Source organism: Pelophylax lessonae, assembly GCF_965119305.1.
Source record: "Pelophylax lessonae genome assembly, chromosome: 3".
Classification (NCBI taxonomy): Eukaryota; Metazoa; Chordata; class Amphibia; order Anura; family Ranidae; genus Pelophylax; species Pelophylax lessonae.
Window position 1 is genome coordinate 676,219,474 of NC_138770.1, and position 16,636 is coordinate 676,236,109.

Sequence of the window (16,636 nt, forward strand, 5' to 3'; positions counted from 1 at the left end):
ATTACCAGCTTGCAGCCTAACATTTGATCATTATATCAAAAATTTGCTTGACCCCACAGGTAGATACATGATTAAAAAAAAGATAAAAAAAAAAAAAAAAAAAAAAGTGGGAGGAATGAAGTATTCTCTAGATAGGCCAACACCATTTCATTGCAACAGGAGATAGTTCAACAGGGATTTCTGACAGAACAGGTAGTCTTTTACCTTAAAAATTCTAGCCTCTGGGGATGCAGTAACAATATCAGGCTATTACTACTGGACACCTGTTCCAGCTATCAGGCTAGAAAGCCTACAACTGCCAAGTCTGGGGCCAGAACGCACTCCGTGCCCGCTTCACTTACCCTTCTAAGATTAGTCAGTCAATTTATACTGGCCTCTGTTGGTCATGTTTACCAAAACATAATCTCCTGGCATTAGCAGCTGATAAGGGTGGCAAATAAGTAGTTTTATAACTACGGTACATTCCTCCTTATAATCCCATTGAAAAAGTGGGTGATTGCTGAGAAATAAGGTTTTGCCATCAAGTAGCCAAAGCCTTCAGAAAGCTGAGGCTAGGTTTGAGGAAGCCCCAGGATGGACAAATGACCAAAATGTCACGATGGGGGTATGAGCCTACCCTAGCAGAGTTATGGTTAGTGGTTGGGTGACTGTCACTGGCAATCTAACGCTACCCATCACCTATGGGAGAACAATACAGTTGAGTAATAGATACACAACCTTCAAACAAGGTCTGGTTCCTTCCCGTTGTCGCAACCCTCTTATTAGGTACCTGTGACAGCATGAATTTAAGTCCGTTGACTCACAAGGTTAACTGCAGTGGTATCACTGACCACTACAAATACTTTGCCAGCAACTAAAGGTGTTGGAGAGCAACCTTAAGCATTCAGGCATACCACAGGATTGGGCCAATATATGAAAAATTTCTTGCTAGATTAGCTATTATCCTGCCTTAAAGTTAGGACACCCTAACCCAGTCCATTTAGAAGGATAAATTGTTCCTTTATTTTTGGCAGCAATCTGACCAGTTTCAAGGCACAAAGTTGGTTTTAGGTCTTCCTGGAGCCATGTTGGAAATAAAGCAATTCACAGGATTTATAAAAATTTTTTATTTAAACATTTGCAGTTTTAATGTTACATGTTTGACTCCTGCGGTAAAGCCACAAGCCTAGAACAGCAACAGTCACAGACCCAACAATCCCAGCAGTTGCTAGTGCTCTAGCCAGATCCAGTGTGGAATAATCAGATTGATCAGCACCTATAGAAAAAAAAGAAATAAAATTAAGTGATCTTGAATTTTAACTAAGCCAGCCTCCACCAAAATTGCATCTCAGATTACCTTCCAGTTTTAGGATTCCTTTATTGTCCACAGAAACAAATGCAACAGGTCCTTGAGAAGTCACTGTGTTCTTCAGAGACTGAAGTTCAGCCATTCTCCCTAAAAATAAAAAAATAAGGCAATGTTGAAATTCCATGGTCAGCTTGCTTTCCAAGAGCACATCTACCAAGTTTCCCCTTTTATTTAAGGGGAATTGTGAAAAACCCAAGATTCTGTCACCAGTCATGGTTTGACACATTGAAAAGATACTCACTTTTCCTTTGGCCACAAGAAACCACACAGCTGTCCATGGCAGATGGAACACAAACAGAAGCACTGCAGTGGAAGTATACCTGAAGACAAGTTTTACATAGTTATTGCAGCAAAGTTCGAAATTAAATAAGAGACAAACAATTTGTATTCATTTACCAGGTCTTCAAGGGCAAGCTGGGTGGTGGAGTCCACAAATGTGAAGGTGCTGACCACAAAGCGTTTATAATAGCTCGGTATAGGTACAGCCTGTGAAGCAACTCCAACAGGGATCAGCTGGCTTATGTAGTTGTCTCCATTAAAAGGGCAACTGAAAGACAAAACCCAAAGATTCAGAATTTAGATCTTCACAAGGTAGATGGGATAGCTTCCATTCTACAGATTACCCACCTGTCAAACAAGATGGGCCATTGAGGAAGGAGTGTAGGCTCTGCGGAGTTGGTGGCCCAGCAGTCATTTAGGACAAGGACCAGGTTTGGATCCGTTCTGCCGATGATGCGAACCTCCAGGTAGACTGGGTCTCTGAGCACTTTGACCACAGGGTACTGTTCATCAGTGTAGTATAAGGCATAGTCAAAATCTGCATTACATAATGGACATGTAAATAACACAAAAAAGCTTGTTGCCCTTATATGTAACTAAGTGGTTAGGTTCAGGGACCCTTAAAAAGGATGTTCCTTTGGCTTGGGGGGAAAAAAGTCTGCAATGAATATACACCTCTAAACCCTGGAAAAGCTATCCCTAAGAGGAAGGCACAATGCCTTCTTGAGTAGCTAAAGGGTTTTACATAAAAAGCCAAACTTTTCTGGGAGCCTATATGCAACTCATGTGATTAGATTTGAAGGTAAAGCACCACTCCCATGCCAAGAGGTCCAGATACAATGCTATTCCAGTAAGTCAGGGAGGTAGAATCCAAAGCAGGTAGTGTGTTTTGGGAGTCAGGTGCCTGGCTACCCCTCACCTCCTTAAACAGGGCTTGAGCAACAGTTTTAAACCAAAAAAGTGGACTGGACAAGCATAGTCCTTAAAGCACCTAGTTAGGCAGCCCATATTTGCGAGTCATGATGGACCCCACCCAAAATCTGATTGGAGTAAATTCAGATGTAACTGTTGACAGGAGGCCAGTTAGCATGCCAGACGGTAGTCACTTGCTTTGAGATTATAGTGAGGCATGCCATTCACACCCCTTTGAGTTGATTCCACAAATTCTTATGGCCCGTTTCATTAGACATTATGTCCTTTATGGTGTTTTGATGCAAACAAGGAGTTCAGTGCCATGCAAATGCCACCTGGTACTTATGGGAATGGAAATGTTTAGCCACAAGCACCACCACGTCTTTAACCTAAACTACAACAGTGGCCCATTGACACCATATGGCAGCTTCTGCTAGTCTAAGGGCCAAGTGAAGCTAGCATGAGCTGCTAGGGAACTCATGAGGCAGAGAACAGGTTAGTTAAGCAGTAAGTTCTAGGCAGCCATCACACCTTCATGTTAGCGTGTTTAGTAGGGGCTTGTGCAGTTTCCTTTTAGGAAACTGCACAAGCCTCCCCCTGGTGGATTCCATGTTATGATGTGAGAACAGCCACCCTGGTTGACTTTGACAGGCATAATAGGGTTTGGTACAGCTTAGAATATCCACCTTGACAACCAGTTTGTTACTACATGCATCTTGCCCCTTGCTACTTGAAGGGGACTGCATTGGATACCCTCAGTGTTCTTTTCTATGGAAACCATCTTAAGGGCCTACCTGATATTGTAAAATGTTTTGCCTGTATGCATGCTCTATATCTGCTACTTATTGCTCCTGTGCTATACTGCAATTGCCATGTGATCGTTCGGTTTCTTGCTGCATGCAAGAACCAAGTTGGATCAACCACATGAAACCCTGTTTGATTCTGCAAAGCTTCCCTGGCAAAGGATAAACAATCTGGACTTGATTAGATTGTGGATTTTTTGTCCTGTATCCTTTACTAAATAAAGTTTAATAAATGCAGCAAGTTCTAGTGTGGTCAGTATGTTGGTATGGCACTGCACTTTCCAGTTAGAGGGAGCCTCGCTGTGTTACAGTCTGAACATGAGACCAAGCAAAGGCTTCCTTTGGAGCTGCACAAGCTTAATCAGTGTTCCCCTGCCACTCCCAAGCCTAGTAGTCCTGTGTCACCCATCTTCAGCTCATAAATGCAGCCAGGGCTGTGAGAAGGGGTGGCTGCCCTGGGCACTGTAGGATGTGAAGTGGGCAAGATGTGTACTAGGAGGAAATTTGAGGGGGGGGGGTAAAGGATTTGTGCTGACAAGGGGTGGGGATAAGATTTGTGCAGGGAGGTGGAATGCTTAAGGTTCCTTTCACACAGGCGGATCGTTCAGATCCACCTGTGTTTTTTTGGCGGATCTGAACAGTCCCCCCATGCATTCCTATGGGGCATCGGATGTCAGCGGAGACATGTCCGCTGACATCTGACCCGATCAGTCAAATCTGGACGGATGGAAACCCTATTTTCCATCCGTCCAGCGGATCGGATGGAATCGGGTGAGAACGGACTGATGGTCCGTTGACATCCAATTTCCCCCATAGAGATGCATGGGGAACTGTCAGCTGTGTCTCCGCACACAGCTGTCCTGCTGCTCAACAGGGGATTGGCGGCTCGATCCCCCGCTGAGAAAAAACGGACTCCGTCCAACGGACGGAGTGTGTGAAAGGAGCAAGCATGCAGATTACTGCTCAGTGTTTTGTAGCCAGATATGCTCACACAATAGGGGTGCAGGTGGCATCTTTGCTCTTGGCTCTAGATGACCTTGTCGTGGAACTGCATACACCCAACACAAGCTCTGCCCCTCCCAACTGCTGTAGGAGCCTGAAGCCTCCGGGGATATGCAATGTGCATTATCCAATAATGCAGGAGCAGAGGAGTCATTCCTCCTAGATACAGATTGGTGGCAGCATGGAAACTGTTTAAAGGGCAAACCAAAAAGCCTCTAATGCAGAAGGGCTGCAACCAAGTGACGTAGTTAGTCCGACAACTAAATTTGTTGCATTACATTAGTGGCCTCAAATCTCTGGCCCTTGGGGCATTATTCCCCACTGTCAGTGGGTCAGTGGACTCTGAAATTTGGGACACCAATACCAATGATGGGGCATTGCTTACTCCTGATGGCAGGGCATTTTCTACTCCCACTGGCAACATGTTGAGATTGTGCATGAGATCCTGCATTACACCAATGGGCACTAGACTAGTGAGAAGTGTGTTGGCTTGCTTTTAGCAGGCTGAAGACTTAATTCTCACCTTGTGCAATCCTCATCTCGAGTTCAAGAGGACCAGATGTACTGACAGGAAGAGGTGGTGGCAGAGTGTTAACGGTAAAACTCAGCAGCGGCACAATACCCGTTTGAATGATGCTGCACTGCACAGTCACCCTAAAAAACAATACAGTATTAGATACAGTGCTCCCCCCAACAATACAGTATTAGATACAGTGCTCCCCATACCACAGCAGATTTGCTCATCTTACCTCATTGTACTGTCTCTAGTGATAGAAGATCCTTGCCATGTCTGTATTTGTCTATTGGCTTCAATAGTAGCTACATAGTTCATTGGACCATTTGGCACCTGGTTGAACGAAGTAAAAAAGGAGAAAAAGTTGGATTTAAATCAACCAAGAATAGGCAGAACTTTTTAAAGTAAAACCACCCTCCTAGGTAAGTGCTAAAAGAGCGTATTGTTTTGCCATAGAGAAAGCCAGGTAATTATAGATTGCTCTTGGCCTACCAGAGAGCAGGATACATTGTTAGGGTCTGCTCATGGTGCAGCTCAGCTTGTCTGACTGTTGCACTCCTCCAATAGGGAGGCATAGTGGGCAGTGGGAGGAAACTTGACAAGTGAGGGTACAGACATTGTTACAGCCCTTGTGATTGGCAGAGGAAGTGCCTTGTTGCATGCTGGGTGACTAAGTGCCAGGGCACATGTGCTCAGGGTCTTTGGCTGGAGACCAGGGTCCTGGAGGAAGGGTCAGCTGCCCCTCTGTAGAAGCTGCCATGTGGCCTTGAGTGGCCAACCTGAAAGTCAGAGATCTCTGCAGGACCTCTGGGTTCAGCTCCTGACTGGAAGGATCAGACTGCCTACAGCGAGTACAGATCTTTCATGGGGCCTCTGAGCTATCCCTCCAGAGGAAGAGAGAGTGGATGGGTGTCAGTCAAAGGGATGCTAGAGAGTGACCTGAAGATAAAAGTAGTTGCATCAAATCTGCTGCCAACGAGCAAGAGGAGTTCATCCATACAAGTGGCAGTATGGTTAAAGCCGTGTGCTTCCACAAAACCTGGTGAGGCCAAGAGCGTTGTCCTATACTGTGAATAGTTCAGTTGGAATATCCCACTATTCTTCTTCCATCCAAGTTCCATGATAAATATCAAACCAAATACCCTGGACTGTTAGTAAGGATGTGTGAAAAATCTCCTAGTGACTGTTTGCAGGTAATTTGAGGGAGGGAGACCTAAGAAGTCACACAGCAAGCCCTATGGAGACTGCCACACACATCTTTATAAACTTTCTGTATCACACAAGGTGTTGAATATAAAGGGTGGTCTTCTGTACATGAGGGGGGGGGGGGGGAGAACTCCCACAGAAAAGTGTCCGTTTTAGACAAGCACAGGACTAATGGTGCATTGGTCTCCAAACTGCAGGCCATTGCTTGCCTTTATCTGGACACCATTGCTTCCACTGGCACCAACTCCTCATCAACAGGTCATTTTTTCCTTCCATGACTTGGCACTACTCCTACCAGTTATACTGGGTCATAATTACTCCCACTAAATTAGGGTCCTGCATCACCATCCCTCCTACTAATACTGATGGGGCACCAAGTTTTTTTATTCCCAATGATACATGAGCATTTTATACTTCACTGCCCCCCCTAAAGTCTGAAAGGACAGTGAACTCACCCATTTAGATTTCTGCATTAGATTAACAGTACTAGTTAAGGCAGTAAGAATTACAACTGGTTTATAGCCAGCTTTAAATGTATGCTGGACTGGAATAACCTTTAGAACAAATGATTCAATACTGAGAAGTTCGATAAGGTGCCATTACTTGGTTAAGATTAGGGATGATCAAACGGTTCGGGTCAACCCGAACATTGACTGGTCGAGGTTCGGCCGAATTTAGAACTTTTTTCTGAAAAAGTTCGGAATTCGGCAACCAAAACCGACCACAAAATGCAATGGGACAGGAAATGGGCTTTAAAAGCCCATGATTGGACCAGAACCATTAGTAAAAGCCAATTGAGGGGCAGGAGAATGCTAGGAATGCGATTGGAGTGACTAGGGGGTCCCTAGGCCAATCATTAGTGAATACGCCCCCCAGTATATAAGACAGCCCCCGCCAAATTCCTAGCATTGTAATACAGGGACATGGAAGAGAGTGGAAGCAGTTCTGTTAATTTTACTTTAAAAGTGTCATTTAGCATTTATTCGTGTGAGGAAAGGGATATCTAGTGTAGTTAGGGTGCTCTTACACTTTAGTTAGATGCAAAAATTTAGTTTCTGTAGGGAAAGTGTTAAGTGCCAGGGTGACCGATGTAGTGTAGGGTGAACCGACTGCTATGGCAGGGTGACCAAACCCTTCCATATCAGGGTGACCTGACACTGACTGCTATGGCAGGGTGACCAAACCCTTCCATATCAGGGTGACCGCTATAGAGAAAACATGGTTTCTCTTAGGTCACATTCGGTGCAGTAATATGGCTTCTCCCCTGTCAGCTTGCTTTTTAGCTGCAGGCTTCTATAGGGATTTTTTGAGCACACGTTTGGAGTCAAGCATGACATCTGAACATGTGTATAGGGGATATAATATATATATCATACATACACACCCACCCATGTATGTATACACCTGCACATATATAGGTGTGAAAGGAGCAGAAAACACTACTTGCGCTAATGAAATAACACCAATATAGTTACGCTCCTCACACACAGAAGTTCAGATGTTTTGTCTGCAACAACACCTGGGCGTTTTTTTGCGCTAGCGTTTTTGGAGGCAGGCAAAACATCTGAACTTCTGTATACGGGTATATATATATATATATATATATATATATATATATATATACACACATATGTGCAAGTGTAAAATACATATAGGTGTTATAGGAGCGGAGCCATATTAGTGTAAATTATTTTTTTAGAGCAAGCATACATTTCTGCTACTATCACACCTATATATGTCTAGGTGTATATACAAGTATGTGTGTATATATATATATATACATACACACACGTTCAGATGTTTTGCCTGCCTCAAAAGACCCCAAAAAAATGCTTGCTACTGTAGCGGACCCCCAGAACCCCCTAGGGCCTAGTGATGACCTTCAGAGGCAAAGAGGGGCTACATACCTCCTGTGGGTGTGGATTGTCAGGCATGGTGGGTAGTGATGCAGGTAAAATAGATGGGCGCCAGTCACTTTTATGCTGAAGGAACAGGATAGTTTATTTCTCCTCAACAGGTCAAAAATAAACTGAGGGAGAGAGGGGTAGGGTCCAGGACACCCTTTAAGAACAGTCTATTAGGCAGACTCCCATTGCAAAAGACAGGTACTCAGACAGCGGTACAGGATAACAGACCTTGAGAATCATTAGGTATCCATAAAACTTCAGATCGATCTGGGAGGCAACTTCTCTCCACCAGATTCAATCCTTTTTTGTGGTCTGTACTGTCTGGACAGCTGTCCTCCATAAGAAACAGGCAGGTTACTCACACAGGTTGCTGGATGTCTGTGGATGATCTTTCCCATGTGGGTCGCTGGCTCTCCTCAGCAGAATCTCAGGCATGTGACCAGGCCTCAGACTTCAGGGCTAGCCAGCAGCAGCACAGCAATACACACCCTCCCCCAAGGGGGTCCGGGCGGGAAGAGACCGATTATTGGACCTCCCCCCTCTTAAATAAGATCTCCCAGGATGCCGTAGTGACACTGTAATTGGCTGAGACAGACATGGACATTAACAGTCTGTTTAACTGTACTTCTCACACTAATGTCAGAGGCAACAGTGCCACCTACTGACGGAAGGGAGAAACGCAGTCAAACCAGATTAAGAGGGGAAGTTCAATTAACCACAGTAAAATTACAGCCAGGCTAGTTAAGGCCCAGCAACTAAATTTTAACAGCAACCTTGCATTAAAACAAGGGTGCTACACTACTAAACTGGCAAGGTGTGAAAAGAGAGAAGCCACTATTCTGTTCTATAAGTGACCTAATACAAACTCTTTTCTGGTTCTGGACATGATACAGAGCTGAAACTTCACAGGTACACTTTTTAGACCCCCCCAGATACTAAATCCAAAGACTTTTTTTTATTCTTTCAATAATTGGCTCTCTATCAAAAATGACAATTTAAGAACTTTGTGTGATTAATAGTCCCTGGTGTATGACCCAGAACCCTAGGCACTTTTAGGGACATTTATTTGGTTTTAGGGCTTCAAAATGGTGTTTGATTACCGAAGTTCGGGTCCCATTGATTTCAATGGGGGTTCTGAAATACGGGCCAAACTTTTGAAAAGTTCGATCCTCCCTAGTTAAGATTGGTTCCTCTTGCTCAAAATGGTGAGATTAAAGACCAGAAGAGTAACAGTTTATAGTCCCCCCCCCCCCCCCAAAGAACTTTACTGCAAGCATCAGTACTAATGTCTCATTGAACTTTGGATAATAGAGAAGGTGCAGAGGTTAGCTTTTCTAGCACCATGACGGTCAGACTGATATCCAGACTATTGCAATACCCACCTGAGATGCTGTGGTGCAGGACAATGGGAACTTGAATGCTACAAATGAGTTACTGGTATCGACTGTCAGCCCACTGCACGAGTTCAATCCAATCACACTGACCGAATCCAGAAGTAGAGATGGCCTGGTCAATTCACTGGACACTGCAATCACCATATTGCCATCAAATGTGCACTGTGTGGTCACTAGAAAACAAATTGGTCTGTCACCATGTAGATCAGGACACACAATTATCTAGTCACTGATATAAATACTGCAGTGGTCACCATTTTAGAACCACTGAGTTAGACTAACTCTGCTCCTCAGGACCCACTAACAGGCCAGATTTCAAGTATTACCTTGGGGGAGATTCAGACTAGAATACTGCAATCACTGAGCAGCAAATGAGATCACCTGTGATGCAATTTAGTTTCTTGCAAACCTGGCCTGTTGGGGACTGAAGTTAAGCACCACTGGTCTAAACCAACTCCTATCTATACAGGTTTTATTGCAGTGAAGAGCACATTATACAGAGCATAAAAAGTCTCACTGACCCAGTGGGTATTAATATTACCTGAAAGGTCACTGAGTATTGCTTAGTCTAAAATAATGTCAAGTTGGTATAGACACCATTTAGCAAATATTTGTTTCAGCAAGTACATTCTAGACTGGGCTTCAAGTCACTCAATTATGAATGAAAGCTTTAAATGCTTTTGGCCATGCCAAGGTACTCGCAACCTTACCCGCCAATAGCAAGTTATGTTTTACCTACAGACCTGGTCAAAGTGATGTTAGCTGATACTGCTACCCAACATTAGTGGAACAAGCATTAACCTACTTACACTTGTTACCAAAGAAACAGGGCCTTGTAGCATCATTTGCAGAGTAGCAGCATCCCATTGCAGCACAGGTGTCACTGGTTACAGGCGTTTCAGCACAGGCAAGTTTATCCTCTTGAGCAACTGCAGAGCAGACATCAGGGCGGGGGGCATCCAGGGCTTCTATACAAGAAACAGAGCTAGCAATATGTAGTACATCTAGATATATGTGATTGGGGCTTAGAAAACTAGGCGACGTATCCACACTTCCTCCACCCCAAGTATTGTAATAGGCTACAAGAAAACTCACCATGGTGTATGCTCTGCAATCTTCCAATGAGCCATATTAGGCAATGAGTTCAGCCAAATTGGCTTTAATCATGAATAAAGCTAGTTGGGTGAAACCACCCGCCAATAACAGATTCAGAGCATACACTGGAGTGCTGGCTTTGTATGGTTCATATGGTTGAGTCACTGACAGATAAGCCACATTACTCTATTGGGAAGCAATGCACTTATTCCTGCATGTTAAAGCTACATAATGTTTTTTCCAGGGGACCATGCTATGAGGATTCCCATTTAGAGATTAGATGACTTGTTACCATTCTGTATCGGACATCTCTTCTCCATCTTGTATTGGTCAACAGCACCATCTTCAATTTCTTCCAGAAGTAGAACCATCATATATTCCCCATTCTAAAAGGGGAGAAAAAAAAAATCCATTACACTAACCCGCCAAGTTAGGTTGGCTCAGCCCCTTCTCACAAAATCTTAGGATACGGGTCTAAAAAGACCCCATTCACCAAGTTAAGGCACTCATTGTACACAATTACCAAGGGCTTTCCACTCTGCCAGCACAAGTCAAGCATGCGTAGAACTTCCATTTCTGGTAAAGGGTTAGCATATTTGTATGTTCTTCCTTCACTTCTGTCCTGAAGATGCCAAGTGAAGACAAATGTGCCACCAGAACATGTTGCCATTTTAAAAACCCTTCACTTTTTCTGGCAATGGTTTGATATCCCATTTGCAGCAATGGTTGTCATGAGATGACCCATTAAGTGGGGGACAGACAATAAACCTGGGCAAATACAAGCAGAAGATACCAAAGTGCAACTGCGCAATGGAGACATACTTGCTGAGATTAGGCGCTCAGGCTCCCCTATGCGAAGATCCAAAACAGAAATTCAGCTGGCAACTCAATAACTCCTTAGTAATATCCTTTATTTGGCCACATCATACACAGGATCAATGCCGACAACGTTTCATCCATTTGCATAGCATGCTGTTGCTACGAGTAAAGCCTCGTACACGCACCGATTGTTGGCCGTAAATTTTCGGCCAACGTCCGATTGTCGGCTTGTTAGTATGATGCTTCCGACAACCGACTGCGACTTTTCGGCTGAACAAAATCTGGCGTGCATGCTATAAAATTTGTTGGCCGTCAACCAAACTTCCGATTGTTCGTCAGTCAGTACAGATAAGCAAGACTGGGCATGCTCAGAGAAGAAAAAAAAAAACCACACGGAAAGTCAACCATCACTTCTGAAGTTGGTTGTTAGAAAATAATTTGCGTGCAGTCTAGAGCACATTTCAACCAACACTGGACAAAAGTCGGCTGATCGGTCAGCCAACAATCGGTGCGTGTGTACGAGGCTTAAAGCTATAGCAGCCAAACAAGTCAACATTGATCCTGTATATGTATCCAAATAAAGAATAATACCAAGCAGCCATTGAGCTGCTGGCTAAATCGGCTTTAAAAAAAAAAAAAACCTAGACAGGCCTTTGCTCTCCAGAACTAATATTTTGGCTATACATTGACCTAAAGGCATGCATTATTAGCCAGCATAGAGAAACGTTTCTCAGGATTCTTTTGGGACCCTAGAACTTTGAATTGAGTAGGCCCATGGCAGTAGAAAAAAACAAAACCTTTAAGTCAGTGTTGTCAAGCTTACCTCTTCTCTTACATAACATCCATCATAGGCAGCAGCAATCACCATTGTGTCATTGGATCCCTTTCCTACCCAGAGCCCACAAGTAGAATCATTGGCAAGACTCTGAAATGTATCCTGGAAATCTAAAAACAGAAAGAAACCAATATTTTGCAAAGGCACATTAAAACAAATCTGTCATTTTCACTTCTGAACAAGTTAATGCTCAATAGAATCAGTCCTTGTTACCCAAACTTTTAAATTAGTTAGACCACCACTTACCATCCATCAATGGACCCATGATTTAATTTTGCTTGGAGAAATAAAAACCCTGGAATTTCTAGCCACTGCCATCTTAAGGGCAGATGAATCATGCAGAATTTACTTGCTGGAGCCCCATCTGCCCTTAGCTCAGGCATGCAGTCAGGAGGTTGTGCCTAGATAAGATAGCCCCTCATTTTAGTCTAGGCCAGAAACCATGAAGTATATATTAAAATTAGTATGTTGATTGAACAGTTCAATATAGGTGCCCAAGACTAGCATGACTACTGTTAAATCAGATTAATCTGTTAAGGTCAATTGAAGTTCTGATGGCACAGCTCCCACCTTTGATAAGTAGCAGTGCCTCTCCCAACAAATTGCATGCCTTTGAAACCCATTGGGAGATAAATGATAAGTTACACGGCCTCTCATTTTGGAGTCAATTTATGCATTTACAACCAAAAAAAAAAAAAAGAAAACCCACACACACCACAAGAAGCTGGTTTGACAGACATCCTCAAAGTGGCTCTAAACCCACCAAAAAAACTAAACTAATGCACTACATGTTCATACTCAGATTCATTTTTGGTATTTTGTTCATATCCCCCAATTCAGCTAGGGATTTTGCAGCTGTGGTGGCAACTCTGCACATGTTCAAGTTTCAGAGCTGAACATTTCCTCCCCATCACATATGAGCAGCCCATGTGATTTACCACTGTATATGCCCACTTGTGACTAGAGACAGTCAACACGCCCAGCTAAAAACACAATGGAGCAGTTAATTACATGTAGATTGATGGAGGCTGCACCTCCCTCAGCTAGTGACTGGCAGAAATGCACCCACACCATGTTCTTGCCAAAAATAAGATATCCATCCCAACTTAAAACCATTTGATATTCTGCATTACCAAGGCTGTTATTAATGCCATTTTAAACATGTGACCAGCAGCAGATGACTAGAAGCTCCTGCTGCTTACGTTTCCCTGCAGACAGTCTGGGAGAGAGACGGGTCATGCAACAGCTGGATATCATGCCATTTGGTTATAAAGCAGAGCAATTGTAGTCCATGTTCAGCAGGGTATCAGTCCATCCTGACCAGACCCATAGTAAATGAATGGAAGCATTGAAGAATCTCATAGTAAGATGGTGTGACTTATGATATGGATTACAACTCTGCCTATGGGGGGGGGGGGGGAACTCTGCTCACCGACAGCATACTAAAGTTACAGAATGAGCTTCCAGGGTCACTGTTCATTTCGTTAACTTGAACCTCCCAATTAGGCCCCAGTCCACAAGATATTGGCTTTTTGGTGCAGGCAGAAGGCATAGGCACACTGTCCAGCCCTATTGCCAGCAGCCTGTAAAATTCCCCAAGAGGCGGAAATCTGCTGCAGCTGGATGGTATACCAGTGTCTTCTGGGAACCGGACTGGAATCCCATGCACTGAGGCTTGCAGCCTGAGAAATCAAACCAATTAGGAGCCAGCTTGCCTTGTTGCACACTAAGGTGCATTCCTTAAACAACCGCCCCCATATAATCACAGCTCCAAGTCTACTACTACCATATCCAAGATAGAAGTCCCAGGGCTCTTGTCTTGGATGTCTACACCAGGGCTCGACAAACCCCAGGTCGCATTGGCAACTAGAATTAGCGACCTGTCCCTTTTGCACCCACCACCTCCTCCCCGAGTGCACAGACTACCGCGCCATCCGAAAGTTGAGGCCCCGGCTTTTCGGCCTTCTGTGAGATGAGAGAGGCTTCCAACGGGGAACTGGCGCCCTCTTGTGGTGGCCGGGAGTTTCACAAGGAGTCACTAATGACTGTTTCCACTGCCTGTTCTCAATGCCTGCTCAAAGGAGATGAGATGGAAGTTGTTGCAAGCTTCATCTCCCTGTCCACTTACCTTTGCTTCAGGCTACATTCACACCTGAGCGTAGCGTTTTTAGATTGAATAGAGACCAATGGAAAACGCCTGTAATCTGCCCAAAAAGAAGCTCATGTACTTTTTTGAGCGTTGGGCGTTTTGCTCACAGCGTCAAAACGCTCAGATGTGAACAGGGGCCATTGAAATGGATTTGTCTTGTTGGGCGTTTTGAGAGCTGATCCTAGAGCAGAAAAACTCCCCAAAAACACCTACATGTGAACGGAGCCTAAAAGTGGACAGGGAGTGTGGTTATTTATAAAAAATATTTTTTTTTTTTTCCCCTTTCAATTATTGATAGATATAATCTCTATTTTTATCATCTCCCTGCCATGCCACAGCCACACAGCCGAAGGACTCTTCACACAGGCTGTCTGATCAGGTCCGCCTGTCAGTTTCTCAGGCAGACCTGATCGGACCCTTCAGTCTACTCTATGGAGCGGTAATCTGCCACCATCTGATCCTGTCTGCCAAAAAGAGACGGATGGTGGTTCTATTTTCTATCCCGTGGATCGGATCAGATGGAAACAGACGGTCTGTTTCCATTCGATTGCCCTAAAGAGGAGAGGAAGATTCTAGTCGTATTTATGTGTAAATTTAGTATCAGTTTTTTTTTTTTTTTTTTTTTTTAAACTAAAGCTTGGTTGTAAAAAAGAAAAAAAAAAAAAAAAAAAAAGAAACTAAATTTACACATAACTTTAGCTGGCTCCTAGATTTCAGGCAAATTTCTCAAGCCCTGGTCTACACATGGCTTTTACTGGTAAAAATTGGTTGCAACCAGGGCCAGATTAACGTAGGGGCTATTGGAGCTGCAGCTCCAGGCCCCTACCTTTTATATAGGCCCCGGGTTGGCCATATTCACTGTTACCGCTCTTCTGTCACTTGTAAACACAGAAGTCTGTCTTCTATGCTCGCTTCCCCAGGCAGCTCCCTCAGAACCTCCCCACACAGCACGAAGGCCGGACAAGGAGGAACAGTTGCCGATGCATGGATGTGTTTATGGGCTTCAGAGACAGCATCCCATGTTGAATTAGGCATGCATGGCTGCACCCTTCCTCCTCTGGGTGCATGCCAAGGCACGACCCTTAAGGCCCTTCAAAATCCTCAGCACCAAGCCCATGATGCTCTTAATTCGGCCCTGGTTGCAACCCAAAGTATGGTCTAGTAACAGGTTCTTTAATTCAGCTTTTTGACCCAGCAGGTTTCTAAAAGTGGAGTATCATTCCATTTTGACATGCTGCCCCCCCCCCCCCCTACCTATACGAGTCAGTCCAGAAGTACCAACAATGGTGACATGTTTCCTCCAAGACTCACTAGTTCTTCATGCATCATGGGTAGAGCAGCCCATTCTTTGCAAGATAGCGAAAAAGCAGCCACTATTCATAGGCTACAGAGTGAAGCCTCCTAGGCTGACAACATCTCATGTGACAACCAAGGATTCCTTTCACCTTGGGAGAAATTTCCCCACCACGTCCTGTTTTGTCTGTGGTACAGGAAGTGGAGAGAAATCTCCCCAACGGGACACAGATTGGAGGGTTGGGGGGGTCGTGGGTCATAAGGGGAAGAGGAATAGCCTTCAGCTCCAATTTGTAATAAGTAAACCCATCAGTCACTGGATATTTAATATCGCAGGACACTGGCTACATTCTAGTGCATATCCCGAATAGCACACCGATCCTTACTCAACATGTGCTACTCACATCCACCATGTTCTGTGAACTACCACTTAACCTACATTTAGCAATTTCCACCCTTAACCTAGAAGTTAAAAATTAAGGCAAATAGAAGAAAAAAAAGACTTACCCAACACTCTCAGAGAAAAGGCCACCCCTTCAACAGGAACAGAAAAGGACAATTCCATCTTGTCCAGAGAACAGTGGAGGAGAGAGGAGCGATCAAAGTGTCCTTTAGCATCGCACAGCAACCAAGACAAACTGAAACTCCAAAACAACAGCACTAAGCCCATTCCTGCCCTGGAAGAACCCATCTTGATGGTGAATTGCAATAATGACCCTCAGCCCTGGCCTGATATTTATATCCCAGAGAGAGGGCTGGGCTTCAGGTTGATTGGATGGGGATTGCTATGCACACAGGTGATCCCAATACTTGCAAAGGTGGCCAAGATCTATTGATTGTGGGTCTCTTCAAACTAATCAAGGTTCATGCTCTGAGTTATGCCCCATACACACGTGCAGATTATCTGAAGACTTTTGTCTGCAGACTTACCTTTTCTATGTAGTGCAAGGGCCTGCCGGATTGCATACAAATTGAAAGTGTTTAGGTTTGACCTCATATTATATGGTTTTGGTAAGTCTGAAGGAAAAAGTCTTCAGATAATCTGCACGTGTGTATGGGGCATTAGATAAAAAAGAAATA

At 44.1% G+C, this 16,636-nt stretch overlaps 1 protein-coding gene across 1 annotated transcript; it reads right to left on the reverse strand.

Annotated features, from left to right (window-relative positions):
• Positions 1-1,109: 1,109 nt before the first annotated feature.
• On the reverse strand, positions 1,110-16,397 carry LOC309549192 (zona pellucida sperm-binding protein 4-like; the record flags this gene model as incomplete). Its single annotated transcript, XM_082249307.1, has 12 exons — positions 16,064-16,397; positions 12,103-12,224; positions 10,753-10,846; positions 10,175-10,333; positions 9,354-9,538; positions 5,094-5,191; positions 4,868-4,998; positions 1,976-2,165; positions 1,745-1,895; positions 1,590-1,668; positions 1,337-1,435; positions 1,110-1,255 (listed from the first exon to the last, which is right to left on the reverse strand). The coding sequence occupies exons 1-12, from the start codon at positions 16,245-16,247 to the stop codon at positions 1,110-1,112; spliced, it is 1,638 nt and encodes a 545-aa protein (XP_082105433.1). The 5' UTR covers positions 16,248-16,397.
• Between the last annotated feature and the right edge of the window lie 239 nt (positions 16,398-16,636).